The 13,064-nt window shown below is 44.6% G+C and overlaps 1 protein-coding gene across 1 annotated transcript; it reads left to right on the top strand.

Moving 5' to 3' along the window:
* The first annotated feature begins 268 nt into the window (after positions 1 to 268).
* Positions 269 to 6,869, top strand: LOC118392490 (protein mono-ADP-ribosyltransferase PARP12-like). The gene is made up of 7 exons (XM_052460392.1): positions 269 to 712; positions 964 to 1,099; positions 3,439 to 3,710; positions 3,870 to 3,957; positions 4,070 to 4,200; positions 4,428 to 4,576; positions 4,786 to 6,869. The coding sequence occupies exons 1-7, from the start codon at positions 420 to 422 to the stop codon at positions 5,016 to 5,018; spliced, it is 1,302 nt and encodes a 433-aa protein (XP_052316352.1). The 5' UTR covers positions 269 to 419; the 3' UTR covers positions 5,019 to 6,869.
* Positions 6,870 to 13,064: the final 6,195 nt, after the last annotated feature.

Genomic DNA, 13,064 nt, shown 5'->3' with positions numbered 1-13,064 from the left:
TTGTGGATGTTTTAATTTGGACAATCCTACTCTTTTCTAAGAGATTTTGAAACACTTAAATGTCAAACATTTTTTGACAAATATCTTTATTGATTTTAAACTGAATCAATGATTAACTACTGCTGCTACTGTGTGTCTAACAGGCCTATTGTGATGTAAATGAATGTTCCACATGCCACTCGGCCAGAGTTCAATGTGACGAATTTAAAAGGCTGTGTACCATCATTAGTGTGTTCTGTTGCCTGTTTGTTATACTTGGCTACCTTCATAATAGGGGAGTGGTTAAATACACTAAGTTTCATTTAGTCAGAAATGGTTGTCGCATGCTGGTCATCTGTTTTGTAGTTAATGGAGAGCAGAGTTCGACTTCATATTTGATTATATATGTACAGTTCATGTAATTGCAAGGACCAACAGTCATGTGTTGTACGGTGACTGACATGGATCCAACGGCTCTGATCTACAAGGTCCTCTGTGCCCATAATGGGTCCTTTGAGCTGGGAGAATTGCGTGCCAACATTAGCACCACAGAAGATGACCTGGAAAGTGTGTTAGGGAATCAGGAGATGTTTAACAGGGCTGTCTCTAAGGGAAACAAACTGATAGTTGCCCAGACGAAGATGAGGTTATGCAGAGCTAAAGGATGTAGTGGCTGCAGCAATTTACACCTGTGTAAGTTCTACCTGTATGGAACATGTCCATCCAATGAGAGGTAAACCGTTTTTACTTTTCTGTTTTGTTTTTACTCTTGCAGTCATTTTACTTCTATTTTATGTCTTCCATTTTCTAAATTCACAAGGTCTTACAGAATGTGACAGAGGTAATGCACTACACTATGAATGTCAATTGCTACAAGTTCATGGCAGTTTGTAGATTTGACATTTAAGCGATTTAAAAACATTTTTTTTACAAAAATTAAGAGCTAAATAAGAAATCGGCTCTCGCTCTTCTTGTGATTTCCAGACAAGGATGCCGTCTCTGCCATGAGCTAACGTCAGAGTACAACATCAGAGTCCTGAGAGAGCACCACCTGGAAGAACTGGACAGGAAGGAGCTGTTTACATTACTGCTGCAGAATGACAATGCCCTTTTACCCCCAGTATGTGCGTTATAGGCATTCAGGAAGTATTCAGACCCCTTGACTTGATCAAAATGTTACGTCACAGCCTTATTCTAAAATGGATTAAATATTTTTTTCCCCTCATTAATCTGCACCCAATACCGCATAATGACAAAGCGAAAACAAGCTTTTAGAAATTTGTGCAAATGTATTCGACATAAAAACAAATACCTTTTTTACATAGGAATTCAGACCCTTTGCTATGAGACTCGAAATTGAGCTCCGGTGCATCCTGTTTCCGTTCATCATCATTGAGATGTTTCGACAACACGACTGTGGTAAATTCAATTGATTGGACATGATTTGGAAAGGCACACCTGTCTATATTTTTTTTTATCTTACCTTTATTTAACTAGGCAAGTCAGTTAAGAACAAATTCTTATTTTCAATGAGGAACAGTGGGTTAACTGCCTGTTCAGGGGCAGAACGACAGATTTGTACCTTGTCAGCTCTGGGATTTGAACTTGCAACCCTTTCGGTTACTAGTCCAACCCTCTAACCACTAGGCTATGCTGCCGCCCTGGTCACACAATTGACAGTGCATGTCAGAGCAAAAACCAAGCCATGAGGTGTAGGAAATTGTCCGTTGAGCTCCGAGACAGGATTGTGTCGAGGCACAAATCTGGGGAAGGGTACCAAAATATTTCTGCAGCATTGAAGGTCCCCAAGAACACAGTGGCCTCCATCATTCTTAAATGGAAGAAGTTTGGAACCATCAAGACTTTTCCTAAAGCTGTCCGCCCGGCCAAACTGAGCAATTGGGGGAGAAGGGCTATGGTCAGGGAAGTGACCAAGAACCCGATGGTCACTCTGGCAGAGCTCTAGAGTTTCTCTGTTGAGATGGGAGAACCTTACGGAAGGACAACCATCTCTGTAGCACTCCACCAATCAGACCTTTGTGGTAGGGTAGCCAGACGGAAGCCACTCCTCAGCAAAAGGCACATGACATCCCGCTTGGAGTTTGCCAAAAGGCACCTAAATACTCTCAGACCAAGAGAAACAAGATTATCTGGTCTGATGAAACCAAGATTGAGCTCTTTGGCCTGAATGCCAAGCGTCACGTCTAGAGGAAATCTGGCGCCAGCCCTACAGTGAAGCATGGTGGTGGCAGCATCATGCTGTGGGCATGTTTTTCAGGGGCTGGGAGACTAGTCAGGATCGAGGGAAAGTTTAATGGAGCAAAGTACAGAGAGATGCTTGATGACAATCTGCTCCAGAGCGCTCAGGACTTCAGACTGGACAAAGTTTCACCTTCCAACAGGACAACGACCCTAAGCACACAGCCAAGACAACGCAGGAGTGGCTTCGGGACAAGTCTCAATGTCCAATGATCGAACCTGATCTAAAATCTCTGGAGAGACCTGAAAATAGCTGCTCAGCGATGCTCCCGATCCAACCTGACCGAGCTTAAGAGGATCTACAGAGAAGAGTGGGAGAGACTCCCCAAATACAGGTGTGCCAAGCTTGTAGTGTCACGCCCAAGAAGAAGCCAGGCTGTAATCGCTGCCAAAGGTGCTTCAACAAAGTACTGAGTAAAGGGTCTGAATAATTATGGAAATGTTTTTGCTGTGTCATTATGGGGTATTGTGTGTAGATTGATGAGGGGGGAAAACATTATAATACATTCAATACATAAGGCTGTAACAAACTTTTTTTTTAAAGTCATACTTTCTGAATGCACTGTTTGTCAGCCTCTGTACAATTCAAGTTGAATACACGCATAGTGTCACGTCCGTCATAATGATTGGACCAAAGCGCAGCGTGCGTAGAGTTCCACATATTTTAATTACTCAAAACTCACCAAACAAACCGTGACGCTATTGGTGTGCACACAGGCAACTATTCGTAGACAAGATCCCACAAAGCACAATGAGGAAATGGCTGCCTAAATATGTACCCCATTCAGAGACAACGATAAACAGCTGTCTCTGATTGGGAACCATACCTGGCCAACATAAACCATTAATCACCTAGATGACCCACCCTAGTCACTATCACGCCCCAACCAACAGAGAATAAACAGCTCTCTATGGTCAGGGTGTGACATAAAGATGCAATGCCAGAAGGGAACACAAGCTGATTCTTACTTTTGATTCACAGGCATTGTATATTCAATGTTTATTTCCCCATGTCCAAAATGACTACTGATAAATGCACAGACTTGGGGCTGTCATCCAAGTGTGTGTACTAAACTGAGCATGCAGATATCTGTACAAATAATGAATTTGAATTGGGACTCTGATGCACTTAAACAGAGTTTGCACTTATCCAATGTCCTTATCAAGCCCTCATCAGGAGTGGTCTGTGTTTGTCTCCAGGTTTGCTTCACATACAACAAAGGTAGTGGAGAGTACGGATACTGTCCTGACAAGGAGAAATGCAGAAGACTCCACGTCTGTGAGCGCTACATTACAGGAACCTGTGCTGCAGAGGTGGACTGTGACAGGTCTCACGACTTCTACGAGCCCCACCCGCTCAACACCCTACAGCAGAGGGGACTACCTAATGAACTGGTGGCATCCATGTTGTCCACCTACCGCAACATCCAGGCAATCAGGGATACAATTGATGATAGTGACAACCCACGTTGGTAAGGGACCTTGTAGAGTAGCCTACACCATCCTCGTCTCCGGGCTCAATTGCTATTGGATATAAATTCGGAGAGAGAGAGCTGGCAGGTGGCTGAGATTATACTGTACTGACCTGTATTTTCTTATAATGCTGTCTAACTTTCTCTACTCCTCCTCAGCAAAAAAGACTCTGGCAACCGCCTGCAGAAATCCAAAGCTTTACCAAATCACTGGGATAAATCTTCAGTACCTGAAACTGGATTCAAGGTTCATAATAATGTTCTAACTCATAAGATCTTCCATCTGGTCAGAAGGCAGTGAAACATAAAGCTATAACATTGGTAAAAGGAGGTGTTCTTTTCAAACTAATTCTCTCTAGAGGGTTGCTGTGCAGAGTTCCTCAGCTGAGCACAAGAATATTCTGGATCTTTTCCATCAAACTATGACTGGCTTCAGTGTGACGACTATTGAGAGGGTGCAAAATCGGATCCTGTGGGAGGTCTTTTCGTGGTAAGAATCACAACTCCTCATGCCAAAAGAAATGTAAATCTACCCAAGAAATATATTCGCATTGTCTGCGTTAATCAAAGCAGTGACAACATACCATATGCAAACAGATGTAGCATGTTAATGGTAAATGGTCATTTCTAGTTTTCTAGCAGCAAACACATGCAAATGCTATGAGGTGACATGCCAATGAAGATACTGACAAATGCATCTGTTGTTCCTCTCCCAAGGCAAGGAGATGTGATGAGAAAGACAAACGCAGGGAAGGAGAATGAGAAGCAGCTCTTCCATGGAACAGACTCTAAACACGTGGACGCTATATGCCTGCAGAACATAGACTGGAGGATGGGTGGAACACAAGGAACGCCCTATGGGCAAGGTGAGTTCTGCATTTCACGTGATATCTAATAGATTTTTAAGTTTATATCAGAATGTATGTTACGTGGAAATGGCATTGGACCACATCTTTGTTTCTATGCTCTTTCACGTCACAATGTGAAAATACAGTGGAAAAGTTGACAAAACAAATGTATCTGTAATGTCACACTGTCACTGTGATTGTTCTAATTCTAACCCATCTCTTTCCAGGAAGCTACTTCTCCAAGGATGCCAAGTTCTCCCACAGCTACACCAGCCAGTCAGAAGTCAGGTCCATGTTTGTTTGTCGTGTGCTGGTGGGAAACTACACACAAGGACACTCCAGCTACCTCTGCCCCACCTCAAAAGATGGAAGTCACACCATATATTTACATTTACATTTAAGTCATTTAGCAGACGCTCTTATCCAGAGCGACTTACAAATTGGTGCATTCACCTTATGACATCCAGTGGAACAGCCACTTTACAATAGTGCATCTAAACCTTTTAAGGGGGGGGTGAGAAGGATTACTTTATCCTATCCTAGGTATTCCTTAAAGAGGTGGGGTTTCAGGTGTCTCCGGAAGGTGGTGATTGACTCCGCTGTCCTGGCGTCGTGAGGGAGTGTGTTCCACCATTGGGGAGCCAGAGCAGCGAACAGTTTTGACTGGGCTGAGCGGGAACTGTACTTCCTCAGTGGTAGGGAGGCGAGCAGGCCAGAGGTGGATGAACGCAGTGCCCTTGTTTGGGTGTAGGGCCTGATCAGAGCCTGGAGGTACTGAGGTGCCGTTCCCCTCACAGCTCCGTAGGCAAGCACCATGGTCTTGTAGCGGATGCGAGCTTCAACTGGAAGCCAGTGGAGAGAGCGGAGGAGCGGGGTGACGTGAGAGAACTTGGGAAGGTTGAACACCAGACGGGCTGCGGCGTTCTGGATGAGTTGTAGGGGTTTAATGGCACAGGCAGGGAGCCCAGCCAACAGCGAGTTGCAGTAATCCAGACGGGAGATGACAAGTGCCTGGATTAGGACCTGCGCCGCTTCCTGTGTGAGGCAGGGTCGTACTCTGCGGATGTTGTAGAGCATGAACCTACAGGAACGGGCCACCGCCTTGATGTTAGTTGAGAACGACAGGGTGTTGTCCAGGATCACGCCAAGGTTCTTAGCGCTCTGGGAGGAGGACACAATGGAGTTGTCAACCGTGATGGCGAGATCATGGAACGGGCAGTCCTTCCCCGGGAGGAAGAGCAGCTCCGTCTTGCCGAGGTTCAGCTTGAGGTGGTGATCCGTCATCCACACTGATATGTCTGCCAGACATGCAGAGATGCGATTCGCCACTTGGTCATCAGAAGGGGGAAAGGAGAAGATTAATTGTGTATCTCCATCTCCTATGACAGCTGTGTGGATGATATCTACAACCCCTCTGTATTTGTGGTGGTCGGGAAGCATCAGGTTTACCCAGAGTACCTTATTCAGTACAGGGAAGGGTCCAGGCCTGGGACCTATGTTCCACCACCTAACTTTGTCCAGAACCAGAGCCACCACAACATGCACTGGACATCTATTCCAGTCAAGCTACGCTCACCAGCCACCCCTGTGCTGCCCAACAATGCAAGGTTCAGATCTCCTTGCCCAACAGGACCTGCCTTTGCCCAGCCCACACTCAGTACCCAGCCACTATTTTCACACTACTCAAACCCACCCAGGCCTCCCTCCAATCCCTCTGTTTCAAACCCTTCAAGACAGAGAACCCCCAGACCTACCTTGACACATGCTTCTGCACAGTTTGGCTCCCTTAACTTCTTGACACATCCATCGTTTCAGCCAGGCCTGATGACTTACGTCCCTCATCCACCACCCTGGGTCGGCTCTATGACCTCCATTCCACGCGCACCTCCACCCAGGACAAGATCACAGTTTGCTAAAATGAAAGCAAAAAGTACATCAATGGCATCACTAGATAATCTATAATCCTTGGTAGTCTAATTGTATTTATTTAGAGGGAAATTACCTTATATGTAAATAAATTGTATTTATGGATTACATTTTGAAATGTGTCCTTTTTAGCTCAATTGGTAGAGCATGGTGCTTGTAATGCCATTGTAGTGGGTTTGATTCTCAGGACCACCCATACGTTAAGGGAATGCACGCATGACTGTAAGTCACTTTGGATAAAAGTGTCTGCTAAATGGCATTTATTATATAATGTGTAGTTCAGTGTTGACAAAATAATCCGAATTGGGCTGCCTGTGTAAACGCAGTCATAATAGTTTCGGAATGCACCACTGCATAAAATAAAACGTTCATGTTTTGTCTACTTTTTAAGGCGTTTGCTTCCCCCTAGGGGCGAAGTTGCTGAGATGCACCCTACTTATTCTGCATTACTCCTCACATCTAGTCAATTACTTTCTATTGGTCATAGAGTTTATTTAATTAAACACAGAAATCCAACTACTTTACTAAATGTGTCAGCAGACCATAGGAAACGTGCTCATCATATTCCCTGTTACTAGTTGAACATCACAGGAGGCTGCTGAGGCGAGAATGGTTCATAATGACCGAAACGGAGCAAATGGAATGGCATCAAACCCCTGGAAACCATGTTTGATGTATTTATCATTCCACCAATTCCTCTCCAGTCATTACCACAAGCCCGTTCTCCCCAATTAAGGTGCCACCAACCTCCTGTGTTGAACATCATTCTTGCTTGTTGCAAGGGTTTAACACACCAACGATGCATATTTGACATGAAAATGGAATTATCATTCAGAAACACTACAAATTGACCAGCAAAATGTTTAACTCCTGCACTCCAGATGATGTGATAGTAGCAGAAGATGTGTCAGAAGTAGTGCTCGATGTGGAGTGGTGAGACCCCGAGAGTGTGGAAGAGTCTGTGTAAGCCCTCATCATGACTTAAATGACTTAAATGTAAGTGGGGGACTATGATGAGTGAGAAAGTGTGTGGTAAGGTGTGCTCAATGAGGATGAAGGGGATAGTGGGTGAGAGGTACTGCTGGCAGAGGGAATGCGAGTAGCTCTTGCTGAGAGGGTGTGTCAGTTGAACGGAAAGTGTGCGAGAAGGGGTGCTGGCAGGGGTAGTGAGTGTGCAAGTTTAAAAAATATATATATTTTTTTAAATTTGACCTTTAACTCGGCAAGTCAGTTAAGAACAAATTCTTATTTTCAATGACGGCCTAGGAACTGTGGGTTAACTGCCTTGTCCAGGGGCAGAACGACAGTTTTGTACCTTGTCAGTTTGGGGAATTGAACTTGCAAACTTTCGGTTACTAGTCCAACGCTCTAACCACTAGGCTACCCTGCCGCCCCAAAACAGCAAGGTGTGGGCAGAGGGGGCACTGTTTGAGAGAGAGAGTGTGTAAGAGGGGGCACTGGCTGAAGGAGTTAGTGTGTGAGAGGGAGCACTGGGTGAGGGCGTGAGTGTGCGAGAGGGGATGCTGGGTGGCCAAGTGAGTGTATAAAATGGGGTACTGGCTGTACGAGAGGGGGTACTGGCTGGGGGAGGGAGTGTAGGAGAGGGGGTACTGGCTGGGGTAGTGACTGTATAAGAGAGGCTGCTGGGTGGGGTAGTAAGTGTACGAGAGGGGGTGATGGTTTGGATAATGAGTTTTTGAGGGAGTTTGCAGAATAAGGGAGTGTAAGACCAATTAGCTTAGCCTAGGGTGGTATCCAACAACTGAGAACTTGGGGCTGGCTTCATGAGGACTACAGATTGACTGAATCCCAATGGAGTTCAGGCAGGTTTTGGGAGACGTGAAGGGGGAAGAGAATCGCTTGGATTAGAGGAAGTGGTGGCAGGTTGAGATGGACTCAAAGTGTAGGAGCAGCTGTTGCTTGAATCCGGTTGGATGTTGGTTATTGGACTATGTAAGTGGATTGGATAGAGACAGTTTTGGGGGGAGCTGGAGCCGAAGAGGACGAGTGCATGACGCCATCATCATACTTAATGGGGAACTCGGGGGACACCTGGTTCGTTTTAAACACCACATATATGGTTCCAGGACATTTCCACACAGCTGTCATAGAAAGTGGGGGTTCCCTCACCTTTTTTTTGGGGGGTGATGGAGGTTCCCTCTTGTGTAGTCGCCAACAACCACCCGAAAACAAACATGGACCTCACTCACTTGGCATCCCTGGCAAAGTAACTCCCTAACATTAACAGAGAAGATCATCAGTAAAGTAAAATGACAAGACTATAGTGAGATAATGACTGTTTCTAAAATCTGAATACACTTCTGACAGAAGGTTAACATGAGGTACCTTTGCCATACACAGTTCCGTCGGTTCCACACAGCCTCCAGTCGAAGTTATCTCTGCAAATGGCCTCTACGTGTTTTGGGTCCGTTCCGTGGAAGAGATGTAGCTCCTTGCTGTTTTGACCTCCATTGTTTTTTACTTCACCAAATCTCTTTTCTTAAAGAAAGAGGGATAAAAACAGCTGCTTCCCCATAATCTTGTTCAAGCCAGGGTTTATATAACATTTTGGAAGTAACACGCTGGGATTGTGTGTGAGAGTTGATGTAAACATACCACTGGAAGACTACCCAGAGGTCCTTGTTTTGGACCCTCTCGATGCTGGTGATTTGGAAGCCCCTCATTGTTGAAAAGTCTCTGGACCTTCTGATAGTCCCTGTCAGAACTCAGAAGATGTGACTGTCTGCAGGAGGGGGAAACAAAATGATTGTCACTGCTGAAACAAAAATCTGAACATTAACCTTCCTGTAAACCTAAACAGAACAACCACATGTAAACAAGTGACCCTGATTCCAGTATCAGTAATGGCAGACCACAGGGGGAAGTGTGGATGGAAGGTGGAAGGGGATCTTCACTGAATCCGTGGCTCATGACTTCAAAATGTACACACTTGGATCCCTCACTGTGAAGCCATAAGAAAATGTAAATGGTAAAGCAATCAATCCCCATGACAAGAATGTACTTCATTCACACTGCAAATTATTTGTATCTAGTTTAATATGACATAACATACTGCACCTTTGTATCTTAGAAGGGTCACAGAAGTCTCTCTGGATTGCTTCGTTTTTTCTGGCAGGGCAAACGAAGTCTGACCATTCTTCACTTCCCAATTGTAGGGCCTTTTATAGTGGATGCTCCAGCATTAATCTGAACAGACGTTAGGTTTATATAACAGACATTACATTTATGTAACAGTCTGTCATGAGAGACTTGTGTTAGCCAGAAGGACAAAATCATATCCTGCCATGGCCTCCATTCACAAAATTGATGCTAGGCTTCTAGTGTTGCTTTCAAAGGTTTATCAAATGGAGCACAACATAGTGCATTATTGTGGATGTACAGTCTATGGTTGATGTTGTCCTATGAGGAGGATATGGTATTGTGTATCTACTGACAACCTTTAGATCTAGATAAACTCATATCCAGCCAGCTATCCTGGATTCTTTTGGAGTAAGAAAAGGGACAAAAAGTTCCCCTGATCTCAGGTGTTCTGCCAAAGCAAATGTGGGAAAATTACACCTCCCAGCAACGCTCTCCCTCTTAAACTTGACCTCCTTGTTTGCAGTGCCCCTTGACAAAGAACAGCCAGATCTCATTCCTCACTGTCAACAAACAACTGATGTGTCATAAAAGAAATGCACCATCCTCCACAATGTTAATATTTTCAATCGACCCTCCCCTTGTACTGCAAAAAAAAAAACGAACAAGGGGGGGAGGGGGGTGAGAAGGATTACTTTATCCTATCCTAGGTATACCTCTTTAAGGAATACCTAGGATAGGATAAAGTAATCCTTCTCACCCCCCCTTAAAAGATTTAGATGCACTATTGTAAAGTGGCTGTTCCACTCGATGTCATAAGGTGAATGCACCAATTTGTAAGTCGCTCTGGATAAGAGCGTCTGCTAAATGACTTAAATGTAAATGTAAATGTCCCCTTATAAACTCAGCAAAAAAAAGAAACGCCCCTTTTTCAGGACCCCGTCTTTCAAAGATCATTTGTAGAAATCCAAATAACTTCACAGAGCTTCATGGCAAAGTGCTTAAACACTGTTTCCCATGCTTGTTCAATGAACCATAAACAATTAATGAACCTGCACCTGTGGAACGGTCGTTAAGACACTAATAGCTTACAGACGGTAGGCAATTAAGGTCACAGTTATGAAAACTGAGGACACTAAAGAGGCCTTTCTACTGACTATGAAAAACACCAGAAGAAACATGTCCAGGTGTGAACCTCCACAATTCTGGTTCATCCTTGGGAGCAATTTCCAAACGCCTGAAGGTACCACGTTTAGCTGTACAAACAATAGTACGCAAGTATAAACACCATGGGACCACGCAGCAGTCATACCACTCAGGAAGGAGACGTGTTCTGTCTCCTGGAGATGAACATACTTTCGTGTGAAAAGTGCAACTCAATCCCAAAACAACAGCAAAGGACTTTGTGAAGATGCTGGAGGAAACAGGTACAAAAGTATCTATATCCACAGTTAAACGAGTCCTATATCGACATAACCTGAAAGGCCGCTCAGCAATGAAGAAGCCACTACTCCAAAACTGCCATAAAAAAGCCAGACTACGGTTTGCAACTGCACATGGGGACAAAGATGGTACTTTGAGGAAAAATGTCCTCTGGTCTGATAAAACAAAAATAGAACTGTTCGGCCATAATGTAGGGAGGAAAAAGGGGGAGGTTTGCAAGCCGAAGAATGCCATCGCAACCGTGAAGCACAGGGGTGGCAGCATTATGTTCTAGGTGTGCTTTGCTGCGGTAGGGACTGGTGCATGTGGCATCATGTGGAATGAAAAATATGTGGATATATTGAAGCAACATCTCAAGACATTGTCAGGATTTGGCCAGGATTGTTCCGGTTTTGGCCACTAGATGCCCCCATTGTGCTTTTTTGACCCTTTGGTTTTCCCCTGTTTCCAGATTATTATTTGCACCTGTGCCTCATTTCCCTTGAATGTATTTAAACCCTTAGTTTTCCTCAGTTCTTTGCTCTGTGTTTGAATGTTAGTACCCAGCCCCAGTGATGCTGTGAACAGTTGTTACTCCAGTTGGACTCTCTTGTGGTACTGTTTTTATTCTCATTTATTTTTGATTATCTTGAGGCTTTTTCCCTGCTGTACCTACCAACTTGTGGATTTACCTTTTCAATTTTTGACGTTGTGGATTTATATTTTTGCCTGAAGTACTTTCCTTTTTACTTTATTAAAACACCGTCTCAAGTACTGCTGTGTCTGCCTCATCTTCTGGGTTCTGCCGACTATTAGTGGCTCAGTTTGCTAAGTGACTGTTTCTCACACCGGAGACCCGAGCTCGTAACCAGGTCCTGGCAGACATCAATCAGGAAGTTAAAGCTTGGTCAAATGGGTCTTCCAAATGGACAATGACTCCAAGCACACTTCCAAAGTTGTGGCAAAATGGCTAACAAAGTGAAGGTATTGGAGTGCCCATCACAAAGCCCTCCCTCAATCCTATAGAACATTTGTGAGCAGAACTGAAAAAGCATGAGCAAGCAAGGAGGACTACAAACCTGACTCAGTTACACCAGCTCTGTCAGGAGGAATGGGCCATTATTCACCCAACTGATTGTGGGAAGCTTGTGGAAGGCTACTCGAAACGTTAGACCGAAGTTAAACAATAGAAGGCAATGCTACCAAATACTAATTGAGTATGTAAACTTCTGACCCACTGAGAATGTCATGAAATAAATCACTGTTATTCTGACACTTCACATTCTTAAAATAAAGTAGTGATCTTAACTGACCTAAAACAGGGATTTTTTACTAGGATTAAATGTCAGGAATGGTGAAAAACTGAGTTTAAATGTATTTGGCTAAGGTGTATGTAAACTTCCAACTTCAACTGTATATCCACACAAACACATTTTTCTAAGTGTGTGATTTATTACTCCTGTCGACAGCACTGTATGAGCAGAGAAAAATACTTCCATGCCCCTGTCAACAGCACCCCCAACCTAAAACATCTTCCCCCCGTCAACAGCACCCCCCACCTAAAACATCTTCCCCGCCCGTCAACAGCACCCCCAACCTAAAACATCTTCCCCCCCTGTCAACAGCATCCCCAACCTAAAACATCTTCCCCGCCCCTGTCAACAGCACCCCCGCCCCGGTCAACAGCACCCCCAACCTAAAACATCTTCCCCGCCCCTGTCAACAGCACCCCCGCCCCGGTCAACAGCACCCCCAACCTAAAACATCTCCACCCTGTAAACAGCACCCCCAACCTAAAACATCTTCCCCCCCGCCCCTGTCAACAGCACCCACAACCTAAAACATCTCCCCGCAGCCATGAACCTACGCAGAACATATTGACAAACAGATTGAAAGGTTAGTAACGTCAACTTCTGTGCAGAGCCCTCGCTCCTTGCATCATCATCTCTGGTAGATAAAGTATAATTGATGACCGGATCAAGAGATCAGTTCAGGGTAGAAATACTCTGTTGAATCTTCATAGGATAAGATGAGAAGAGCTCTATGATAAAGGACTCAG

The sequence above is a fragment of the Oncorhynchus keta genome, chromosome 13 (genome assembly GCF_023373465.1).
Source record: "Oncorhynchus keta strain PuntledgeMale-10-30-2019 chromosome 13, Oket_V2, whole genome shotgun sequence".
Taxonomy (NCBI): Eukaryota; Metazoa; Chordata; class Actinopteri; order Salmoniformes; family Salmonidae; genus Oncorhynchus; species Oncorhynchus keta.
Note: the sequence above shows the minus strand (reverse complement) of the source record. Positions and strands in the feature narration are given on the sequence as shown.

Bases quoted from the DNA above. Each gene is read 5' to 3' on its own strand.
- LOC118392490 (XM_052460392.1), top strand. From the start codon at position 420: ATGTGTTGTACGGTGACTGACATGGATCCAACGGCTCTGATCTACAAG. The intron at 1,100-3,438 runs GTATGTGCGTTA...GTTTGTCTCCAG, and splicing joins ACAATGCCCTTTTACCCCCA to GTTTGCTTCACATACAACAA. The intron at 3,958-4,069 runs GTTCATAATAAT...AATTCTCTCTAG, and splicing joins TACCTGAAACTGGATTCAAG to AGGGTTGCTGTGCAGAGTTC.